This window comes from Manis pentadactyla, chromosome 2 (genome assembly GCF_030020395.1).
Source record: "Manis pentadactyla isolate mManPen7 chromosome 2, mManPen7.hap1, whole genome shotgun sequence".
NCBI lineage: Eukaryota > Metazoa > Chordata > Mammalia > Pholidota > Manidae > Manis > Manis pentadactyla.
The window spans coordinates 130,076,645-130,099,003 of record NC_080020.1 but is presented as its reverse complement, the minus strand read 5'-3'; the positions used below and the strand labels follow the sequence as shown (position 1 = coordinate 130,099,003).

At 43.4% G+C, this 22,359-nt stretch overlaps 1 protein-coding gene across 2 annotated transcripts in view; it reads left to right on the top strand.

The window, feature by feature from the left end:
- OTULIN (OTU deubiquitinase with linear linkage specificity) overlaps nt 1–20,805 on the top strand; it is a 31,316-nt gene extending 10,511 nt beyond the window's left edge. The window contains exons 3-7 of one of the 2 annotated variants that reach the window (XM_036896663.2): nt 1,578–1,672; nt 4,533–4,676; nt 10,431–10,556; nt 12,870–13,139; nt 15,460–20,805. In XM_036896663.2, coding sequence (XP_036752558.1) covers nt 1,578–1,672; nt 4,533–4,676; nt 10,431–10,556; nt 12,870–13,139; nt 15,460–15,654 — 830 coding nt within the window. In that variant the 3' untranslated portion in view covers nt 15,655–20,805. The remainder of the gene's footprint in view (nt 1–1,577; nt 1,673–4,532; nt 4,677–10,430; nt 10,557–12,869; nt 13,140–15,459) is intronic. The other variant, XM_036896664.2, reaches the window with a different exon arrangement.
- The last annotated feature ends 1,554 nt before the right edge of the window (nt 20,806–22,359 follow it).

Here is a 22,359-nt window from a genome sequence, read left to right as displayed (position 1 = left end):
TCAAAATAGGCAACTTTTAGGTTTTGGGTAAGACAAAAAACTGATTTACCTACACTGCAAGAAGGCCCTGTTTTGTGCTTCTTACTCATCCCAGTGTCCATAACACCCTGGCTGTGAATGCAGGTTGTCTTTTCTTCTTCAGTAGCCTATAAACCCATTCTGGACAGAATCTGCATCTTCATCACCTTCGTATCCCTAGTCCCTAGCTTAGTGCTTGGCACATATTTAGATACTCAGTAAATATTTGTTGAATTGATTTGAATATAACATTTAAAAAAAATTTAGGTACCATTTCCTCAGGAGTATGTTGTAAGCTACTTCTGTATCTATATCCTAATCTCTTTGTTAACATCTACTTCTTCAATAATTTAAAGAAGAAGTCAAGATATGCCTGAGAATTTACCTTACTTCATCCGTAACACACACACACACACACACACACACACACACAGATATGCATGTGTTTACATACACATATATCACAGAACCAAGCCCCAGACCTCAGATGTTAAACAGGGAACATCTAAAGGCCATTTTTTATTATATCAGTTGTCTGATTGTGAGTTGTATTTTTAATTTTGAGGGGATGTGTTCTGTGTCAAATGAAGTCTGTAGTTCAACTAATATGAGAGCTCTGTTAGTTTCTGGTGTATTATTGACAGCTTGTGAGCCTTTTGGGACCAAGGCAGGATATAAATACAGACATTTACATATAATTTTTGTTACAGTAGGTGTTACATTTTTATAAAATGGATATGAAAAACTGATTACAAATCTTGAGACATTTTTCTCATAGTTCAGACTGTTGCATGTTAATTCGATGAAGACAGCACTCATGATACCTGTGTCAGGGCAGCTCCAGGTGCTGGGGACACAGGTACAGCATGAAACAAGTCCCCACCCTCAAGGAGCTCATGCCTTACTGTGGGTGCATGGTGCAGAAAAGGCAATAGGTTAGGTATTTATCAGTGCCAAGAAGAAAGAGGACACACAGGACAGTGTAAGGGGAATAGACTGAAGGAATGTGTGTGACATGCTATAGGGGTGTCGGGTGACATTTGAACAGAGACCTGCATGGAGTGAGGGAGCTGCACATGTACTTGGGGTGGAGCCAGTGAGCCAGGTGTGCTGGAGGAGTACAGGTGGGGCTAGTGCAGTCCGTGTGGGGAGCTGTGGGAGCAGAGGCCAGAGACGCAGTGGGGGCCAGGCCGGGGCACTTGCAGGTGATGAAGACATCGATACCACTCTGAGTGAGATGGGAGGCCTTGGGGCTCTTGGAGCCCAGGAGTGATGGATACTGTCTGACTTAAGGTTTAAGTGCATTGCTCTGGCCACTGTGCAGAGAATGGTTGGTAGGGTGTGGTGACAGCAGAGACCCACTGGGAGAACTCTGGTTACCTAGGGGTGGGGTGATGGTAGTCTGGACATGGGGCTAAGCAGTGGTGCGATTCTGGTTTTCTGGAATGAAGTGAGAGAAAAAGCAACCCTCAAGTAAAGTAAAGCAGGATGGTTACTCTGACTATGCTCCGTTTCACTGTCTTCTCCCAACCCTTGCTTTTTTGTTTATTCTTTAACAGAACCCAGATTAAGTGTAGCCCCTGAAATGGATATCATGGACTACTGCAAGAAGGAATGGAGGGGAAATACGCAAAAAGCAATATGTATGAAAAAGGTATGGCACCTAAATTCACATATTTCAAGTCTTTTGAATAGTCTAAGCCATTATTTAGTATATCTTTTTATATGTTTAGATGTTAGTTTTGACAACTGCTACTAGACTATGTAAATACTGGTGTTCTAATTTTAGAGATGAAACATACTCCAAAGATAAGGGACTTGTTTTGAGTCACAGTATTAATATGGTATCAGCATCAATTATTTAGTAACTTGATTTCTTTGAAAAACACAGAAAAAGAGTTGGGCCAGCCACTAGTTGTCCTCTTGCAGTCATTTGGGATTGTCTTCCTGGTGGTGTGGTGAAAGCCCCTAGGATGGGACTGGCAGATGCCATACCTCCTGCCAGCCCCATGTAGGTCTGGTTTCATGCTCTCTAGTCCAAGGGGCCCAGGCCCTCCTGTGCTGTCTATGCAGAGGGCTCTGGCATCTCTCCCTTCATTCAGGGTGTACTGGGAGCTGCTGCTTCCAGTGCCATTGCATAGATCAGTGACCCTTCAGTAGCCTTGAAGGCTGTGGGACACTGGGTATTCCCATGACACGGTCCTGCTGTGACTGGGCTGGGTCATTGCTGGGGTCAGACTCCTTGGCTGACTCCCACTGTGCAGTCAGTTGAACACCACACAGTATTGGCTCTCCCTTCAAACGTATCCTGAATCCAGCATTCTTTAGTAGGTTGAACCTTGTGGAAATTGCTACCATTTGACTGTTTCTGAGCTACAAAAATGGAGTTTTAATCTAAAACTTCCACCACCTTTTGTAACTTCTGGGTTTTATTCTTTGCTCATTTTTCTCTTCAGGTTATTTTTATATTACAAATTTGATGGCACTTCTTGTAAGTTAGACATATTGACATGTCATATATGATAGAAATATCTTTTGTTTAGAACTATATTGTCCAGGATTTAAAATTTTAAAATATTTGAATACATTTGTTCTTCTCCTCAGAGCTTGTTTTTGTAGAAAATACTGTGCATCTTTCACATGCCCCTGTGCTGCCCATGCCTACTCTGAAACGGGCTGGCCTAACTCAGAACAAAGCTGCAGCTTTTAAAGCTCTGGGGGCCCATATCAGCCCTGCTCCCTGCAAGTCTGAGTTGTAGACTCCTCTTGTCCCAGGCACTTAGTAGAGAACTCAGTCATGAAATAGCTGGAACTCTTGGTTCCTCTGGGAGATGAAACATGTTTTCGATTTGTGAGGCCCTTTGCTGAATATACGTATTCACTGCTTGTAAGTTTTAAAACTTTCAGCCCAGTATCAAACTAGATCACTGGAAGGCTGGGTGCCTAAACTGTATCTTCTCATCTTCCCCAGAAATTCTCTCAGTGACTTGCAATTTTTTTTTATGACTTTGGACTCTTTAAAGGATCTGTTTTGAAGATATTATCTATTAAGTTATCTAAGTGTTCCATATTTTGGGACTAGTGCTAAAATCGTACTTTTGTGATTTTCAGCATGAGGGAAAGATTGGCCCTGTGTTGGGCTCAGCGACTAATTAAACAAAGGCACATGAGGTAGAAAAGGGTCACACTGGGACCTGTGGCAGTAATTAGAGCCTCCCAGGGGCCTGATAACAGTTTGGATCTCACTTATTTTTCAGTCTTTGTTCATCTGATGATTTATCTTTGTTTTAGATATTCTTTTGGAAGTATGTATAAACCCAAATTTAATTTTAGAAGTGTGATTCACCTTTGAAATACCATGAGCAATTTACGCTTCTGGAAAGGTGTAGTTACAGTTGCAGTAGTGTCCTGAGTTCTCCTGGGGTAATTGGGAATCCTCCCCAGGGAGAATGTGCAAATGAGTGTAAGTCTGCGTGATGGGTCCTTGCATGTTGCAGTGATTGGACCACTGAATAAAAATGAAGCTCTCAAACTTTTATTATGGAAAGAAATGCTTTCATTCCACTTAGAACATCATCCTATGACTTGAACCTTGAAAACAACTAATAATGAAGGTTTGGTACGTGGACACAGGATGACTGACCATGGGGTGGTCCACCCCATGAGGAGGCTGACACTCCTTCGTGTGAATGCAGGGTAGGAAGCAGGATTTAGAGTGACACGGTAGAACAGTATGAGCAAAAGGTCCCACAGGACGGGGCCTGGAGATTGGGGAGGTGGCAAAGTCAGTATGAATGCCTGAGCAGTGTCCAGCTGGAGAAATCTGGTCATCTGGGTGCCTGTGGGCCAGGTCACTAGGATTTTATGGTGGCCTTTTTTGAGGTGTGCTTTACAGTGTGGATGGCTGTTTTTGAGTGACTGAGCGTGTCACTAAACATTTTCGTTTGCTTGTTTCACTTCCAGACTGAACAAGAGTGATACTTAAATTCACTTTTTAAAAATTCTGAAGAATTATCCAGACATCTCCTAGCATGTAGACTTTTAAAATTTACTGTGAAAACTTGGGATTTTTGTGTTTTTTAAAATACAGAGATATAAACTTAGTACCTCTCTTTAGTTTCCTATCTTCTCTGTAAAGAGTTGTGAATCAGTTTAAACAGAAATTAAACCCTTCAGAACGTTGACTATCACTGAGTGTTACAACAGTTGCTTACAATAGAAGAAAAACTCCAACTTTAGGTGTAGCTAGTTAGTGTTTTCAAAGTACTTGGTATATTTTATATGTTCTGGTGTGTTTCACCTATTACATATTGCAATGTTTTATACAGTACCAGAATTATTAATTCCTTTTGATGAATAAAATAGAAATTAGGAAGTCTTACATGAAGGACTCAGCCAGTCTTGTTTCATTCCCCAGTGATCAGGGACATGTTTTTTTCCCCACAGGAATAAAACTCACTGTCCTGTCTGAAGCCAGTAATGACCATTTTGAATTCTTTGATGCTTTCACCCAGGGCTACGAGGAGGTGTCTCAGAAATTCACATCCATAAGGCGAGTCCGTGGAGATAATTACTGTGCGCTGAGGGCCACGCTTTTCCAGGCCATGAGCCAGCAGGTGGTGCCGCCCCCTTGGCTGCAGGACCCGGAGCTCACGCTGGTACGCTGCTGCAGGTTTGAGTCCGCAGCGTTTCCAGGCGTTTCTGTGAGGAAGACCCCCCTTTGCCACCAGTGCTATGTGCTAGCAGCGTCTGCAGTATGACGTCAGTATGTGCGTTTATTCAGTGTGCGGCTGGGATGATTTTTCATAGTACTGCGACCAAGAGTAATGGGTATTTCCCAGAAGAGAAAAATAATACAATTTACTTGAACAATTTAGCTGAATTAGAGAGCAGTGTCCATAGTGTGTAAGAAGTCCTTAGCGGCAACTTGACTTCAGTGTTGGTGTCTGCCTTAAGAGGCCTGTCTGTTGTACTGTCTGAGCCTGCTGGGGTTGAAACACATTTCCGTAGTTCCAGCTCCAAGTCAAGAAATTAGCATCCTCTGAATAATGTTAGGAGATTAGAACAGAAATGAGTAATGTCACCCTGGGAGAGGTTTCCTGGGGGAAGTGAGGGCCAGAGGCTGTCCCAGGCCTGGCCCTGTTGAGTGTTTTAAGTCTGCAGTGTGGTGGTGATACTCAGTAAGTTATATGCCTGTGTGTCATGTGTTTGATGCACTTCAGGTGAGGTCATATAATGGGTTGGATAGTAGAATATCCCAGAATAGTTTGGTGGGCAGGAATGATTGGCCAGAACTGATAACAAGACATTGATTGGGAGAAAATCAGAAGTCCTGTGCTTAAATTAAAAGCAAAACAAAACAAAACTGAATAGTGCAAGCTATGGGAGATCTTTCTTAACAGCAAGTTATGAAAGGAAAAAGAAGACTAGACTTTTGATTGACTGCAAGCCCCATGTGAGCCCACGTGACATGTGGTCACCAGTGGTGGCTACAAAGCCCAGCTTTAGAGGGAATGCTTCTGAAACACAGGCAGTGATAGTCCATCTTGAACTGGGCTGGTCTGATCCCATCTCAGGGACCAAGTGCAGCCGGGTGCCTGTATCTTCAGTGCAGGTGGGGTGTGACCAAGGTGACTGATCTCATTTGCAGAATGGTTGACAGGGCTGGGGTGTTTGCCTAGAATAAAGAAGACTTTTGGAGGAAACTGGTTACCAGCTGAGCTAGTTAGAGGTCTGTTAGATGAGGGAGCATATGACCTCAGGGGACAAAACCAGGGCCACTAGGTGGAGGATACCACCTTTCTGTCCTTTGTTTATCTATTTTATAAACCAGTATAAAGTCACACACCTGTATGAACCATCTGAATGCTAACTGTGAAAGATACTTTCCTCAAAGCACAGATGTATGTCATCTTCAGCAGATTTCTCAGTACTAGCTTATTTTTTTATATAGAAGCAAAAGTACACTGGGCTATTTTTTCCTTTGCAAATTTATTAATGAAATATTTCCGAATTTGTCAATCATAACTAACTTACACATTAGGACATAAAACATAAAACCCTCCTCAATTTTAGGCTGAGTTTTCCTTTTGAGCCTTTACCTTTATGGAGCTGTTTAGATTTATGGACTTGACATAATGAGTTCAAATTTTATATTTTCCAAGAAACTGGTGAAAGTAGTGTTCTATATAAGCGTATGAAATGCACCCTATAAAACAAAGCATGATGTCCTTTTTATTTTACCCTTTTACATTTTATTATTTATTTTACCATTTGACTAGCAGGATACCTTTGGGTAATACCATCTGCCATAGTGAAACTGGTCAAGGTAAATAGTGCTCACTTTCCAATCAGTAGCAGAGTATATATGAGTTACAGGATTTTAAAGTTGTCTTCTTGCCTTAATATGAGTTGTGTGCTAATAGTTTTTAAATTCTCAAGCACTCGTTCCAATTTCTTCCCTTTTCTGTGCATTAGCTAACAAATACAGTTTTTCTCTTGGGACCATAATCTAATTAGTTGGTCACAGTGGTATTATTTTTGTCTTCTAACCTTTACTGGATGCCAAGAGGCTTGTGTCAAAGAGAAAAAGCACATCGTACCTGCCTGTTGAGCTTAGTATTTAAATTTATTAAACTTTGCTTCTGCTAACTGTCAGCTGAAGAAGACCTTGTTCTTTTCTTTTGTCATCCAACTGGACTTGTCCTGGTGTTGACTTTCCAGCCCTCACCAACTGTTTGTGGTTTGAGCACTTTCTTTATATGGTCTGTTTTGTCACATCACTTGCAAGGCTGGTGCAGGTGACAGATGCACTGCATGCTTTATCTTTGAGGGGCCAGTGTAAGCAAGTGGGCTCGCAAGCCTTGTCCAATGTGCTGGCCCACACTGGCTGTAGCCGCCTTGTTTTCCTCTGGGCCCTGCTGTGGAGGCCTGCCATTTCTGTTCTCATCCTGGTCCCTCCACCAGTCTTAGGAAAGTCCACTCTGACATGGGCCTTGTTGAGTGAATGAGTGGGTGGTGGAGTGTGACCGGAAGAATTCGGGGTGGTGAGGCCTTTGGAAGCCGTCTGTGCACATGACCACCTCGCCTCAGGACTGGGGTCTTCATCTCCAGATACTGCTCATGTAAAATACTTATTTGTTTACACATGTGCTTAAGAAAGGCAAGTCAAGTGATACTAAGAACTTTATTACTACAAAACAAAAAGAAGTTACAGGAATTTTGGTATGGAAGTCATTTCCTACCCATCTTCCTGATGCACTAGAAGAACTTGCATCTTGTCGCATGAAGTCAAACCCCCAATTGCTGTTAAAACACTGTATAAAGTGTGTTAAAAGAGCGGTAGGCTTGCTCTTACAGACACTTGGGCCAGACCCATAGGAACCCTTCTGACAGTGAGCAGGTTTGTCTCATTTTACCCTGATCCTTGGTCGTTTGAAATGCCACTGACTGCCACCTTTTGTACAGTGACAGTCATATGTCCTGGTTGGTTCCATGCACAAGCACCTCTGGTCACTGTGTGTCCTTGGGGTTTTTAGAAGTCCTGGTAGCACTGACCACTTCTGGGGATTCAGAAAAGCTACTCTGAGCAGGCAGGACGGAGGGAATCTAGTTTCAAGAACATTACTCGGTTCTCCTGAACTGCACTGGCTGTTCATTGACCCACCTCTTCAGCTTTTGAGATCATACAGGTCCTGGGACACCTAAGTTTGTACTTGAATCTCTAGGCCCAGAACCAGCCTGGGTACATGGCCTGCTTGCCACGTGCTGTGCTAAACATCTCTTGACCTCACTGTTCATATCATTGAGAATTTGGGTGAGCCCAGAGAAGGAATATTTTGTCACCAAAGGACATGTGTCCTTTAATGGGCTGTATCTGCTTCCATTTACAGATTGAGAGATGTTCTCTGGAGCACTCTGCCATCATCCTTCTCTCCTGGAACATTAAAGGGAACATTAAAGGGAAACAGGAGAGCTATATGGAGAGATCCTCCCCTTCATCTGAGCTCAGTGGCAGAGACCCCAGACTTTCCTTTCTATTGATGCTCAGCTCCTCTGGTCTTGCTCTTTTCCCAGCCTGGGAAGTTGAGCTTTGCCCTGGCTTCCCCTGTGACAATTCAGTTCCCCTCTGCCCATTGTTCTGCCTAGGCTCCCTGCATGGTGTTCCTGCTCAGTTGCCAGTCTTCATGTTTGACTGCAGTCAGATCATCTGCCCTTGGAGGTGTTGGGCCTGGCTATTCTTAAACTTGGGGCAGCACCATGGTCTGTGAGACTGGGTGTTCTTCAGGGCAGGATTCCTTTGGTTTCCAAGTTCACGAAATCTTGGGAAATCTCTGTACAGCTGGGACTTGTCACATTATTTGCTTAGAGTGGGATAGACTGACTGCTCTTTTTATGAAGAGTTAGTTTTGGGGTATGATATATCTTTGTTATTAGCTTTCCCTTTAATCATGGTGATTTCAAGAATTATAGTCACTCACTATAGAAAACAGGCTTTTTAATAGTTCAGTCACAAATGAAATCACATCTAAGCTGGGTACTTACTTTATTCTTAAATATTTCCAGTCATAGTTTCTTGTTTAAGTCTTGTTTCTTGCTTACATCTCCCTTATTCTCACAGAAGCCCAGTCTTTGTGTATGGTAGCAAAGAATGGCTATTTCTGTGTGTGTTCCATATGTCCAGTAAGTATATGAAGTTATATCTACTTTTTTATTCTGAATAAATAGTTCCAACTCCATTATTCTTTCCTCAGAGTTCCTTTTTCACACTTCCATTTTTGGACTTTCTCCAAGATCTCCACAACTCCCAGAAATATACAACGCTGAGCTGGATAAATTACGCTAGTAACAGCCTGACCAATGCATGGAAGGAATGAGCAATTGGACTTCTAGTTTCCCTGTGCATAGATGGAACTTTGGAGTCTCCTGAGTCATTCACTTGAGTACTAAGCCTGATTTTTAGGTACCTGTGCTGTGTCAGGCAATGCTCAGATGGTCCTCTGGGCTTCCTCCGGGTTGTCCCAGGTCGCCTGCTCACATCTGTGTAGCCAGTGTTTTCTGCTCAGTTGCACCTTTGTGCCTGGCTGTGATTTCAGCTTGTTGCCACTTGGGGTCATTGTCGGCTCTGGTGATAAACCTGAGAACCTGAATGGAAGGTTTGCAGCAGAACTGCCTGCAGTTGCCCCTGCAGTGCAGGACAGTGAGGGCACGGAGCTGGGCAGCTCCTGAGAGGATGTCGCTGGTCATCACAAGGCGAGGAGAACCCAACTGGTCCCTGCCTTAGTGATTGCAGCGTGCAATCACCCTGGCAGTGTGACCTGTAGAGGAGTTTACATCCCTGTTGTGGTTTTGTTTTTGCAGAAATGAAACCACCTTTGTTTCATGTGATTGCTATAGAGTGAGAAGGTAAAGCTGGAATCACCATTCATGAAAGCGTCTTTAGAGTCTTGGATTCCAGGAGAGCTGAACATAAGGCCCCATTTAAAACTATATTTATAACTATTAAACAAGCTCAGGTTCCTCAGAGGATGTTGTAGGAATTCATTATTCTTTATCTTGACTTGGAGGGGAAGTTTTTTTTCTGCAGTTTTATAGCAGTGGAGTGACATGCCCATGCCCAGCTGAACTGCGGAGTTTCTCTAGACACACCCAAGCCTGTTGGGGGAGTCTGAGCTGTCATCCATCAAGTTGTGTCCCACCTTGCCTTTCAAATTCCAGATTCTGTTGGTGATTAGGGGAAATCAAAATACCAGATGCACTAGGAAAAAAAATGGAAATGGGCAAAGTAGTAGTTCAGCTGTCAATTTAATGCACTAGGCCATTACAGCTCCCTTCATTCACCCTTCCTTGCCTCTTATTCCTACTTGTGTTTTTTATCTTATTATATTCATTAGACAGTTAAATTAGTTATGAGACTGTTTCCTTGAATGTTAAAACTGGCAGAAGTTAGGTTTAATTTTCCAATCAGGAAGGGGGCAGGTTTGTTACTCTGCGCTTATCGTGGTCCATCTCGAGCCCCAGGCGCCTTCCTGCGTCAGGCGTTGGGGAGTGCTAGTGACACTGCCTGTCAGCCCAGCAGTACCGGGGTGGTTGTGGTATGGACACTGCCTGAACAGACCCTTACAAAGTGCTGTGGAATGTTCCTGGCCATGCTTGGAGCCCAGCGAGGTAGACTGTGCCCTTGTATCTCAACCAGAACCACCATTTCATTCACATACCCATCCTCAGCGGCTGCTTTCTGAGTTCATGACTTCTAGATTTAGGGTCTCCATCCTAAAAACCCAGACAGATGGGCAGGAATTAATTCTGGAAATGAAGGTAGGTTTTGTAGGCTTCGTGGTTTCTTAAAGGATACTGTGATGGTCTTGGAATGTTAACACCTCTTTGTCTCTCTCTGTTTCTTGATACTTTAGTTACCGGAAAAACTCATAAGCAAATACAACTGGATCAAGCAGTGGAAACTTGGGCTGAAATTTGAAGGGAAGAGTGAGGACCTGGTTGATAGAATTAAGAAGTCGCTCACTCTGCTCAGGAAGAAGGTTTGGAACATAGAGCTTTCCTTGTCTGATAAGTGCAAGCTGTCGCTCCTGACTGCCTCAGCGGACTATTGCTCAGTCCTCACACAGTGGGTTGCCAAGTGCTCTTGTCTGGTTTTTAGGCAAAATAATTTAAATGAACACAAACTTCCTATGGAGTCTTTGGCAGAATTGAGAAGTATCAATATTATATATTCTCAGAGGAAATGATATATTTAATGAAATGTTTAATTTTCTTAAAAGGAAACCTTAACAAATGTAGTCTTTGTTCTAAGTCATACTGACAAGTTTCAGGGATATTATTTAGGCCATATTTTTTTTAGTCAATATCAATGATACAAATTCACATTTATTAAATTCTTCCCAATTAAGTTCATATTTTAAGATTCTATCCATATTTATCCTACTCATTTTCATTCCTGATGACTGTCCTGTGAGTAACTTAGTAACTTGTCTTTTGAACACTGTCCTGAGGGTTTCTCTGAAACAGAATTATGGAACAGAATCAGAGAATGTGGCCTGCTAATTCCTACAGATTTGGTAATTAAGATGTTCCCTTTCCAGATGGTTTCATGGGGTTTGGGTGTCCTGCTTGCACACTGGCCCACACTGACCACTGTGTTGCACACTGGCCCACACTGACCACTGTGTTGCTTGCCATTGAAAGCTTGAAGCTCTCCCCACCAGACACCTGAGTCTAGGGCCTGTTGATGGCTCCAGGCTTTGTAGATGGGAGGGAGGCTGGTAAGGAGGCATCCGACACTGGCTTTCAAGTGTCCTTCTAGCACTTACCCTAGTTGTTGATCTGTTCACTCAGATACTGTCTGCTGTCCCCATTACACTTTCAGCTCCAGGCAAGACTGTCCTGCTCGTTCCTTATACCCGGTGCCGAGCACCCAGCATGACACATAATGGGCATTTGGTTAATTAAATTTTGTGCAGTGAATGAACTGAGGGCCCTGACTTCCTGAAACCTAGTTTTTATTTATAACATAAAGATTGCTTAATGCAAAATATACCATCAAAGGAAGTCTAGTGATAAAGAAATGGGGCAGGCCTCTGACTCTGTGTGAGTGAACAGGAAGCCACCTTAGTTCAGCTGCTGGTGACAATTTCCTTTTCCTCTCTTCTGAGGTCTTGTGAAATTGTAATTTTTTGCTTTATTTGGTGTGTCTTCTGTAACTAGATCCTCATTAAGTAATTCCAGTTTACAACATTACAATTACTCATTAATAATATGAGCCAGCATTATGACTAAAGCTTCTTATGTGCCAGGCTGTACAGTAAGGACTTCCTGTGTAACTTAATTCTGACAACCACCAAGATGTTGCTGTGGTTATCGTTTTACAGATGAGGAGACCAAGGCCTAGAGGACTGTTAATGCCCGGCAAAAGTCACCAGCTGCTTGGTGACGAGGCCTGCATTCCACCCAGACTCTGTGACTCTAAAGCCAAGCTCTTGACTGCCAACTTGGTCTGCTTCTGGAAAATAGGATCTATTCCAGCTTTCAGCCCCATTATTGGAGAGAATCCTGTGGTTCAGTCATTACCATTCAAATTCACTTTCGAATTCAGAATTGTAATGATTTTTGAGAGGAGCAGTAGTTAACTGGTTATTCGTAAGGACTGGTTTTATGTTGGTATCTCTTACACTCATTCTTTCAACTTAAAAGTACAGATGTTTATAGGGTTTTCTTATTCACTTAAATAATTTGCCTGTGTCTGAATACCTAGCTCTCTGCTTTATTCTTAATCAGGAGTCAATATGAATTTCCTACATGGATTTATTCATGTGAAGCTCATACATATTTTTAAGAGGTTAGAAGGGTAAGTTCATCCCTAATGTAATATTAACATTCAGGAAGCCTCACTTCTTTGCTCATCTTCATTTTGAAGGTTGGTTTGGTGTTTCCGGGTGGTAACTGTTCTATAAGCCCCTGGAGGGGAGGAGTAATTGTAGCTTCACACTCCTCACAGCTGCACACACAGCCCGCACAGGTGCCCCAAAGCTCCTCTGTAAGATTTTCTGATTGACTTGTTCAATCTCATTGCCTGGGAAGTTCGGGGAGTTGACAGTTCCACTCCATAGCCCCAGGGCTTCTCTTTAGCGCATTCTACTTTAGCAAATTGGGTAAAACTGCACAAGGAATTTGTGTGGTGTAAAGACTACCATTGTTTGAGCTGAAAACTTGAGTGTTGTGAGCATTGGTGACCCATGGTCGCCTACTTTTGAAAACAGTTTTGTGCTCACAGTATGGAAATATACTGGGGATTTATAGAACAAAAATTTAATTATTACGTAACTTTCTTATTGTAGTGGGCAGGCTTGGCTGAACTGAACTCTGCTGAAGCAAGGCAGATGGCTTGTGATGAACTGTTCTCAAATGAAGAAGAGGAATATAGCCTCTATGAAGCCGTAAAATTTCTAATGCTAAACATAGCCATTGAACTATATGATGATAAAGAGAAGGGAAAGGAAGTACCATTTTTTTCTGTGCTTCTGTTTGCTCGGGACACATCAAGTGACCCTGGACAGCTGCTGAAGAACCATCTAAACCAGGTGGGACACACAGGTGGCCTTGAACAGGTGAGTTGTACCTTTGGGAGTGTATTAGCCCAAAACAGTAGCTTTAACCATCAAATATTATCTCATAGTTTTTATGGGTCAGGAATTCGGGAGCAGCTTAATTGGGTGGTTCTAGTTCAAGATCTCAGGAGGCTGCAGTCATCTGAGGACTCAGTTGGGGCTGGAGGATCCACTTCCAACACGGCCCACTCACCTGGCTATTGGCAGGAGGCCTTGTTGATAGTCAGCAGGAGGGTTCAGGTCCTTTCCACAGGGGCCTTTCCAGTGTCCTCAGGACATAGCAGCTGGCTTCCCAGGAAGTGGTCCAAGAAGAGATGAAGGAGGAAGCCACAATATAATGCCTTTTATCATCTCATCTTGGAAGGGACAAACCATCATTTGCATCATATTCTGTTTGTTAAAAGCAAGTTGCTAAATCCATCTCACACTTAAGGGGAGAGCATGAGGTTCCACCTTTCCAAGTGAGGCATGCCAAAGAGTTGTGAATCTGTTTTGTAACCATCATGGTCAGCTCAGCGTGGCTTTCTTCTGTATGGGATCAGAACTGTTGGCTCTGGTAGGCTACAAATAAGAGAAGCGTTTGGATGAGCCATCTGAAGGGTCTTATTTAAACTTGGCAGTTGTAGCTGTATTAGATAACATCCTTTAAAAATAGAAGTGGAGTCACCTTAGCCAGTAGTGACCAGCCTACCCTTGGATCTTTTATGGGTATCCCAAGTTTGGAGCTTTACAGAGACCCAGTGCAATACTGTCCCATAAGCCAACAGTTGACTCACCACATCTTGCACTATCTGTCTTTGGTGTGTCCATTGCCTAAGTCGAATACTAAAATAGCATTAAGACTGCCCATCCAAGTGCTACTTTCCTGCCTACTTGATGGACTCATCTGTACTGCAGAACGTATCCGCCACTCCATTCCTTTTCATTGCCATGTATTTCATTGTATGGATATATCACATTCATGCCTTCATGAGTTGATAGGCATTTGGGTTACTTCCACTTTTTTGCTATTATGAATAATTCTATGAAGATTCATATATAAGGTTTTTTGTGTGGCCACATGTTTTTCTGTCTTTTGGGTTTATACCTAGGCATGGAATTGCCAGGTCAAATGGTAATTCTATGTTTAAAATTATGAGGAATGCCAAATTGTTCTTGCAGATCTTACCAACACTACCACTTCCTCTTCTTCTTCACTCTTTCTATTTTTATTTTTTTGGTGAGGTTCACAATAAGTGTATAACTCAGTAGCTTTTATTTATTTTTTATTAAAGTATCATTGATATACAATCTTGTGAAGGTTTCACATGAACAATGTTGTGGTTTCCACATTCACCCATATTATCAAGTCCCCTCCATTGCAGTCACAGTCTGTGTGGTAAGATGCTGTAGCGTTATTACAGGTCTTCTCCGTGCTGTACTGCCTTTCCTGTGACCTGCCAATATTGTGTGGTAACTGTAGTTCCCCTTAATCCCCCAGCCCTCCTCCTTGGGAACCACTGCTCCCTTCTCTGAGTCTGGATCTGCTGCTGTTTTGTTTCTTCAGTTTTGCTTTGTTGTTATACTCCACAAATAAGGGAAATCATTTGGTCCTTGTCTTTCTCTGCCTGGCTTATTTCACTGAGCATAATACCCTTTAGCTCCATCCATGTTGTTGCAACTGGTAGGATTTCTTTTTCTTTTGATGGCTGAATAATATCCCATTGTGCATATGTACCATCTCTTCTTTATCCATTCATCTATTGATGGACACTTAGGTTGCTTCCATATCTTGGCTGTTGTATATTAACTCAGTGGCTTTTAGTACATTTAAATGTGTGACCATCACCTGTATCAAGTTCCAAAACATTTTCATCATCCTATGAAAGAAAACCTGTACCTCTTAAGTAGTCACTCCCAGTTGTCAGTTGTCTTTTTGATTATATATATATATATATATATATAGCCTTCCTAGCGGGTGTGAAGAGGCATCTCACTGTGGTTTTGCCTTGCATTTCCCTGATTGTTATTTACTTATTGGCCATTTGCATATCTTCTTAGAGGAATGTCTATTCAAATCCTTTGCCCAATTTTTAAACCTGTTGTTTGCTTTTTTTACTGATGAGTTGTAGGAGTTCTTTATATCCTCTGGATACAAATCCCTTGTTAGACATGGAGTCCATTCTTGGTGACCTGCTTGTTTATAATGACCATATAGAAGAGGAGGAAAGTTGCAGCTTAGCCAGGCCACACGCAGTCTGGGACACTTGGGATGGAGTGGGGGTACACCACCTCCCTCAGTGTGGCTTCCCTCCACATACCCATTTGATCTTTTCCCCAGGTTGAAATGTTCCTTCTTGCCTATGCTGTGCGCCACACCATCCAGGTGTACCGGCTCTCCAAGTACAGCACTGAAGAGTTCATCACGGTCTACCCCACTGACCCACCCATGGGCTGGCCGGTGGTGACCTTGATTGCTGAGGATGATCGGCACTACAACATCCCCGTCCGAGTGTGCGAGGAGACGAGTCTGTGAGAGATGTGAGCCTGGACAGCCTGGCGATGAGGCTGGTTGCACAGGCAGCTCCTCAGCCTGGGCTGCAGGCCTCTTGGAATGACCGAGAGGAACTCGTGCGCTCTGGGAGCCACGCCAGAGTGCGATGTCCCGAGGACTAGGTTCTGATGACAATTAACCACGTGTTATCCTGCATCTGTGATGCAGTGTGTTGCAGTGGAGCCTTCAGAGCACACCTGTTAGAAGTGCTACACAAACTACATCTCCGTAAAACAAATCTTTTATATCAGAGGAGGAGAGGAATATGCTCTTTATATCTCAAATCAAAACTCCCTCTAAACAGTAAATTAGCTTTCAGTTATTTTTAAGGTAGAAATTTTTTTTGTTTTGGTGGCATTGGGTCTCTGTCATGCCCTCCCTGTGCAGTCTGCTTACTGGGTATAACTCAGTTAATGGTACAGTCGTACAGCCTCTGATAGTCTTGTTGAGCAGTGGTTTGGGTTGCGTATTAAGCTATTCTAAGCAGATTGTCTCATCAAAGAGTAAAAGTTGGGTCCAAACTTGAGTTATTTGGAGGCTGGAGAAGGAGCTGCAGGAGGGTGGCGATGGCACCTGGAACTCCTTGCACCACGAGTTGTGATGGGCCTGAGGTGGCAGATGTACTGGGTCTGGTGCTGGGTGCAGGTGGGACCTTGCCAGCTGGGTGAGCTTGTAACTCAGCCCCAGTGTCAAGCTGCTCCTTTTTCTCGTCCATCAACTCACTGTTTTATAGTCAGAGCAGAGCGTGGATCTACCTGCTGCTTTAGAGGAGGGACCAGGGCCAAAGGGCTTCAGGCACTCACCTGAGTTCAGAGGTGGGGATGAGCTGGATCCCAGGCAGGTCCTCCTGTGCCCCTCTGCCTGCTGTGTCTTTGGGGATGCTTCCATTGCCAAGTTCCTGTAGCCCTTCTGCGGCTGGGGATGAGTAACAGTGCATAAGAGATTTCATGCATAGATTCAAGCTGAGGCCTATACTAAAACTGTGTGCAGAAGCTGGGCCAAGCTGCATCTGCCCTTGGTTTGATTTGGGAAGCTGAAGGTGGCAGCAGTCCTGGTCAGGAGCTATCCTGCACCTGCCACAGGCCAGGGTGGTGACTGTGGGAGGGGATGGAACAGGATGGGCAGCCTGGCTGGGCATGGTCTGCATTAGTCCTGACTCGCCCACCTGGGGTGTGGACTGAGGGCATAGATCCCAGGAACGAGCGCACCACTCTAGGGATGTATCAGCCTCCGGAATTGCTTCAACGTCCATGGAGGTGCCATGACCCTGAAGCACCGAGCCTTATTTTATAGTAATTAACATCTCTATTTGGTCCAATTTAATATAGTTGATAAGCTATCAATCTTTTTGGGGGGAGGGGCAAAGATTTTTGGAATATTCAAGTTTTGCTTTCACTTAAAAATTAAAATTCTTAGTTGAGAAAACTCAGAGGACACACAGAACTATGCAAACTGTTAGACTCTTTTCCCCATTACCTCATCAGTAATATTCACCACATTCTGGTAGGTGTTTATTCACTAGTGTTTGAATCGAGTTATGTTGTAAATGTGTGTGAATGTGCTGGAGAGGCTTTGCGTTTTTCACTGTGAAGCCTAGTGGTGCCTCTGCTAAGGTGGTACCCAGAAGCCAAATTAAAGTAACAATAATGACTCCTTGTTGGCTTTGATGCTTCACCTTACGTGCAGCTGCACAATAGGAAGTGCACGCCATTCATTATAGGACAGTTTTTTAAAGCACAACCTCAAATGTTTAGATTGCCCAAGGCAATCAGGGTCTGTGACCTTCCTGGGTGTGTTGAATCTGACTCTTGGTTCATATCCGCTATTGAATTTAAAATAACTCAGGATAATACTCATGGTGATCTAATTTTGCATTTTGAAAATGTTCTAATCTTAACTTGAACTGGACTTCTGGGCAACTTAATTGTTTGCATTCATGCTTTTGTTCCTATGTGTGATATTATTAGAGTGCATGCAGAAATTGTGGTTACTTCACCACCACATTGATAAAAATTTGAAAGGATGAAGTTAAGTTGCTTTCTGTTTGAGGCTTTATTAGACTCTGCTCTCAAACTGTCATGCAGGCTTAGTGGGATCACAGCATCAGAGAAGCAAAGCTTTCAAAAATATACTACTTCAGGAAATAGAAATGATTAGCCAACTTTGAAAACAACAATTTTTTGTTGCAACATGCAATTTCAGTTGCCCAGAGTCTTAATTCCACTTCTCATTTTTGGTCTTGAGCTGGTTGGGTGACAGCAGCAGAATAGAAATTGAATTGAGACCAAAATGGATTCAGGAAGGTTATCTCCTTAGAGGCATCTCTAAAATGATTCTAGAAAAAGGGCAGGTAGGGGGAACTACACTGTGCTTTTTTATTGCAAGAGTTCAGAAGTTTTGGACCTATGGTCTTGGCAAAAAGATTATCTCCATCTTAAGGAGGCAGCAGATTAGGCCTTTGAACTCATTTAAGGTGCATTTGAACCTAAAAGAATTGCCCTGTAACAAGTTCCATGGAGTTAACATTGCTTCTTCAGAACTTTTTCCAATTGCCCTCCTCACCTGCTTAGCTGTTCTGCACATCCAGCACCCATTGTTTCCCTCATACCCATGGAACAGTGATGGCGGCAGTTGAGAATAGAAGGCCAGTGTGAGGTCTCTCCCACATGATCTGGGCATAGGTGGGATTTGATCTGAAATGTTTACAGTTCCTCTTCCTCAGAATATGGCATATCTGACGGTGTTGTAAAGGCACAGAACAGCGTTGACCATGCATTTTGTATCTAGCCATTTACACTTTTCTTACACTGTTACATACTCAGTTGATATTTGATGAAATTGTTCTTTGATTAAGGAAAACAGATATTGCTTTTGTATCCTTTCATTATTTTCTCCCTCCAATTCTAGCGCTCATTTGGTAAAATCTCATACTACATGAGTCTTGACACCTCTGTTGGAAGAAACAACTTGTGAATTTTCATATACTTGCTGTAAGAGGCTATGTTATTATTCTCCTGCCCTCCTTGTCACCCTGAGGTGCTATTTTAACCTAGGAGTTTGTAGTCTGCCTTTTGAAGACCTTCCAGATAACAACTGCGAAGTGCTGTATTGCCATTAATGACCTAGCTCTTTTACCATCCTATGTGTATACATAGAACTCAAACAGACTTCTGTATATGTCTCCTTTTTGATGTTAAAGTTTGGTTATTTTCCCCTCGCTCTTTGTTAAGCAGTACTTTGCAGGCACTCCCCCTTGAGAGACAAAGTATTTTCAGAAATATTGACCTACAGGAAATCTAACTTGTAGGCATGCATAAAAAATAAGTGCCTTTTAAAAAACATCTGTGAGTACTTAAGCAATAAAAAGGAATGTCACCAATGCTTGTGAAGTGAATCTGAAATGTGTATGAAAGGCATAGAATCCCCAAATAGTTCAGCAAAATGCAGGGCACAGTGTCAAGTGATTTTAAAATGGCCTGTGAAACTGAACTGCAGGAGAAGGAACTGGTTCTAAATTAAAGATGCCACTTAAAAACAAAACAGCAGACATGTGACAGTCCTCCTGGACTTAAGTTGTAAAAGGATAAAAATCTGAATGGAAAGACTTCTGCACATGGATTCTGAAAATTCCTTTTTCTGAAGTGTATTAAGTCCCCTACATAACAGAAATATAATATTTTATGCTTAAATCTTTTAGGAAACCTCATTGGTGATCTCTTCTGAGGAGGGAGAGACACTAGGGAGCCAGTGCTGAGTTGTGCAGGCAGTAAAGATGGGTGACTGGTTATTTCTGCTTCTGTAATTCAGTTTCTAGCTTGGAGCCATGAAATTACGGCACTAAACTGGTTTGGCTGCCTGCCACCCCTGGTGGCAGCTGCCGTAGGGGCAAGGTGGGCTCGGCCATGCCAGGAGGGGTGTGTGTACATACATGTATGCAAGTGTGTGTGTGCTGGTCTGCAGTCACATAGTGACTTTGGGTATTGAGGTCCCACAGTGTGGAGCCCAGCAGCACTTGGGAGGGTGAAGGTGAGCTGTCCCATTTATATTTTTTTCATGGTAAATTGAAATTTCTTACTGAGAATTGTGGAATGGGTTAATACATATAATTAAACTATCAGAATGGCCATTAAGTCTGGAAATATAGATATATTAGTTATACTGAAATGTCATATCAGCAAACCATTTATTACATATCTGTTCCTAGGCCTTTTATGGCAACTCCTGTATTTAAATATTTTCAGTGCTTATTAATAGAGCTGTTACTGGTGGAGAGCACCAACTGGAGTTATAGCTCAGTCCTGTTGATTCTTGGGTGTAAGTCTGGATCAGGAATGAAGTGTGATGATATCACTCACTGGAGCATGAGTAATACAAAGAAAGCATATGGGGCTTGAAATATCCATGGCTTGGCAGTTGTCTTCCCAGTAACCAGGGGTGGTTGAGCTTAATTATGAACTTGAAAATAATTTTTGTGTTAATTTTAAGAGCTTTTATCTATTGAAAAATGCCTTGCTCTGTATTCACAGAAATGGTGCTAAAATATGGTACCCCTTGCAGGAGCCATAGCAATCCTTGGTAACGATTACTGCAGAGTATTTCAGTGTGGGAACAAAGCCAAAATGAATGTATTTAATGAGCTCCGTTCTCATTTCCATTGTTTTTGTAAAAATGTTTTGTTACCGTTACCTGCATTTTGGCAGCTTCTAACTTTGGGGAGGCTAACAACCCGACTTCCACCTGTGGCGGTTGTTTTTCTCCGCCCTGGGCTGGGCGGTGAAGGGAGGGTGGCGGGGAACTCAGTGTGAACCTGGCCCCACTTGTCCTGGCTTGTTTAGCAAAATCTCCTCTGTTTACACTGTAAAATGTCAGCATTTGTCAAAAACTTCTGATCTGAAAAACTGTTCCCCAAGGTTCTGGTCAGTGTGGGGCCTTGCTTCCCTCTTGGAGCCACGGCCAGGTGCCTGCCTCTTGGGGGTGGGGGTTCCCCTGTGACTTGTTGAGGCTCCTGTCTTCACAGTCAGAGGCCAAGCCACTTGGGGTTTGCTGTTGATCCCCTTTAACAAATCTGGCTGCTGAGGACTGTAAAAATAAATAAGTAAAAATAAACTTAGAAAATAAAAATGCAGAAGCCTGGCTGTGTTGCTGTGGTTAAATGCCTGCTTTTGAGAATTTGGGGAGATTTTGGTTCAATGCTTTAACTTTCAAGACAGACACGTAACACCTGATGACTCACAGTCCTAACCCAGAATAAGTGCTCTGGAAACACTAGGTGCGTAGTTCTGGGCTTGGGTCTGGACTCAGCACTGGTGCCATCACCTGCCCTTGGGGTGAGCTGGGGCCTGTTCCTTTGCCTCCCTCTGTCTCCATTACACGGCCTGTCTTGGGTGGTGGTGGGGTGCTGTGGGCGGCAGGCACTTCACAGAGGCCCCGAGGAAGACCCCTTGGCCTGCAGAGCAGGGCTGCAGCCACAATCCAGACCCAGCCTGCTTGTCTTCTGAGAAGCCCACCACGTGTGCAGTGCTCTTAGGTGTTCAGCCATTCAGACTGATGCAGATGTGCTGGGAGTCTCAATAAGACCTCGCGTGCGTGCACGTTAGTGAGATTGTCGCTGAAGGAAGTTAACCAGCTGAAGACGCAGTCAGCGGGCTTTCAGAGGTATTCTTGGGGATCGAGAGTGAAACTTGAGCCTGTGGAGACCTGCCTTCCTGTTAGTCAGCTGAGCCTGGGAGTCTTGGCACAATGGTGCTGGGCTTCTGAAGAACCCATTGGTTCTGGGGTGGGGTATCCACCCAGAAGCAGTGCCAGGCTGGTAGTGGGTAGCAGGGGCCTACCTGTGATAAACACAGCAACAGATTTTTCCTCCTCTACTGTCCCGTTCTAACGGGTTAATAAACTGAATGTCCGATATAAATATGCTTTCCCCTCCACTTGCCTGAATATGGTGTTGTCAATTCTGGGGGTAGTGTTTCTGGCATTTCTCCTCCATTTCCCTCACCTGTGCCTCCCCCCTGCAAGTGTAGGAAAAAAAAGGGATCCAGGTTGTGGGTCCCAGGGAAGCCCTTAGGAATATTTTTACAACCATCAAATGGTAAATTACCAACTGTATTATGTGTGTTTAAAATGAGTATTTATACAGTACATTTCCACTTGCCATCTCTGTCTTGCTTGAAACCTTCCTGGCATTCTTTCTGCAGGTTCTTTAAATTGTCTTCCTTTCCCACCCCTGCCTCTTGTCTGAGCTCAGTGTGAGTGGCCTAGTAATGAACTTCTCGCTTTGGTCTGAAGGATTGATTCTGGACTTCAGCCCCCAGCACTGCCCCAGAGAGGCAGAACAGTTTTGGCCCTTGGGGTGGGAGAGTCCTGGGTGACTCCCCTCTCTGTGTTCTGCAGCTGCTTGGGGATTTTCCTGCCTCCCCCACCCCCCAGCCATGACCCCAGTGACCAACCCTCGGCCCTTGCAAGAAGTTTGGTGACAGTGGTGCTCTGCTTTACAGTCATCGTTATAATTTAGAGTATTTATTGAATTTATATTTGTTATAGCTTAGGACAGTGCCTTCCAAGTACTCCCCTTGTGCCGTCACCCACATCAGGAGCTACAGTGCAGTTTGGAGCAGATAAAATGCTGTCATGATTTGCTGTCATTTAGGAGATGGCACCCCTCAAAATGTTAGAATGCTGAGAAAATAA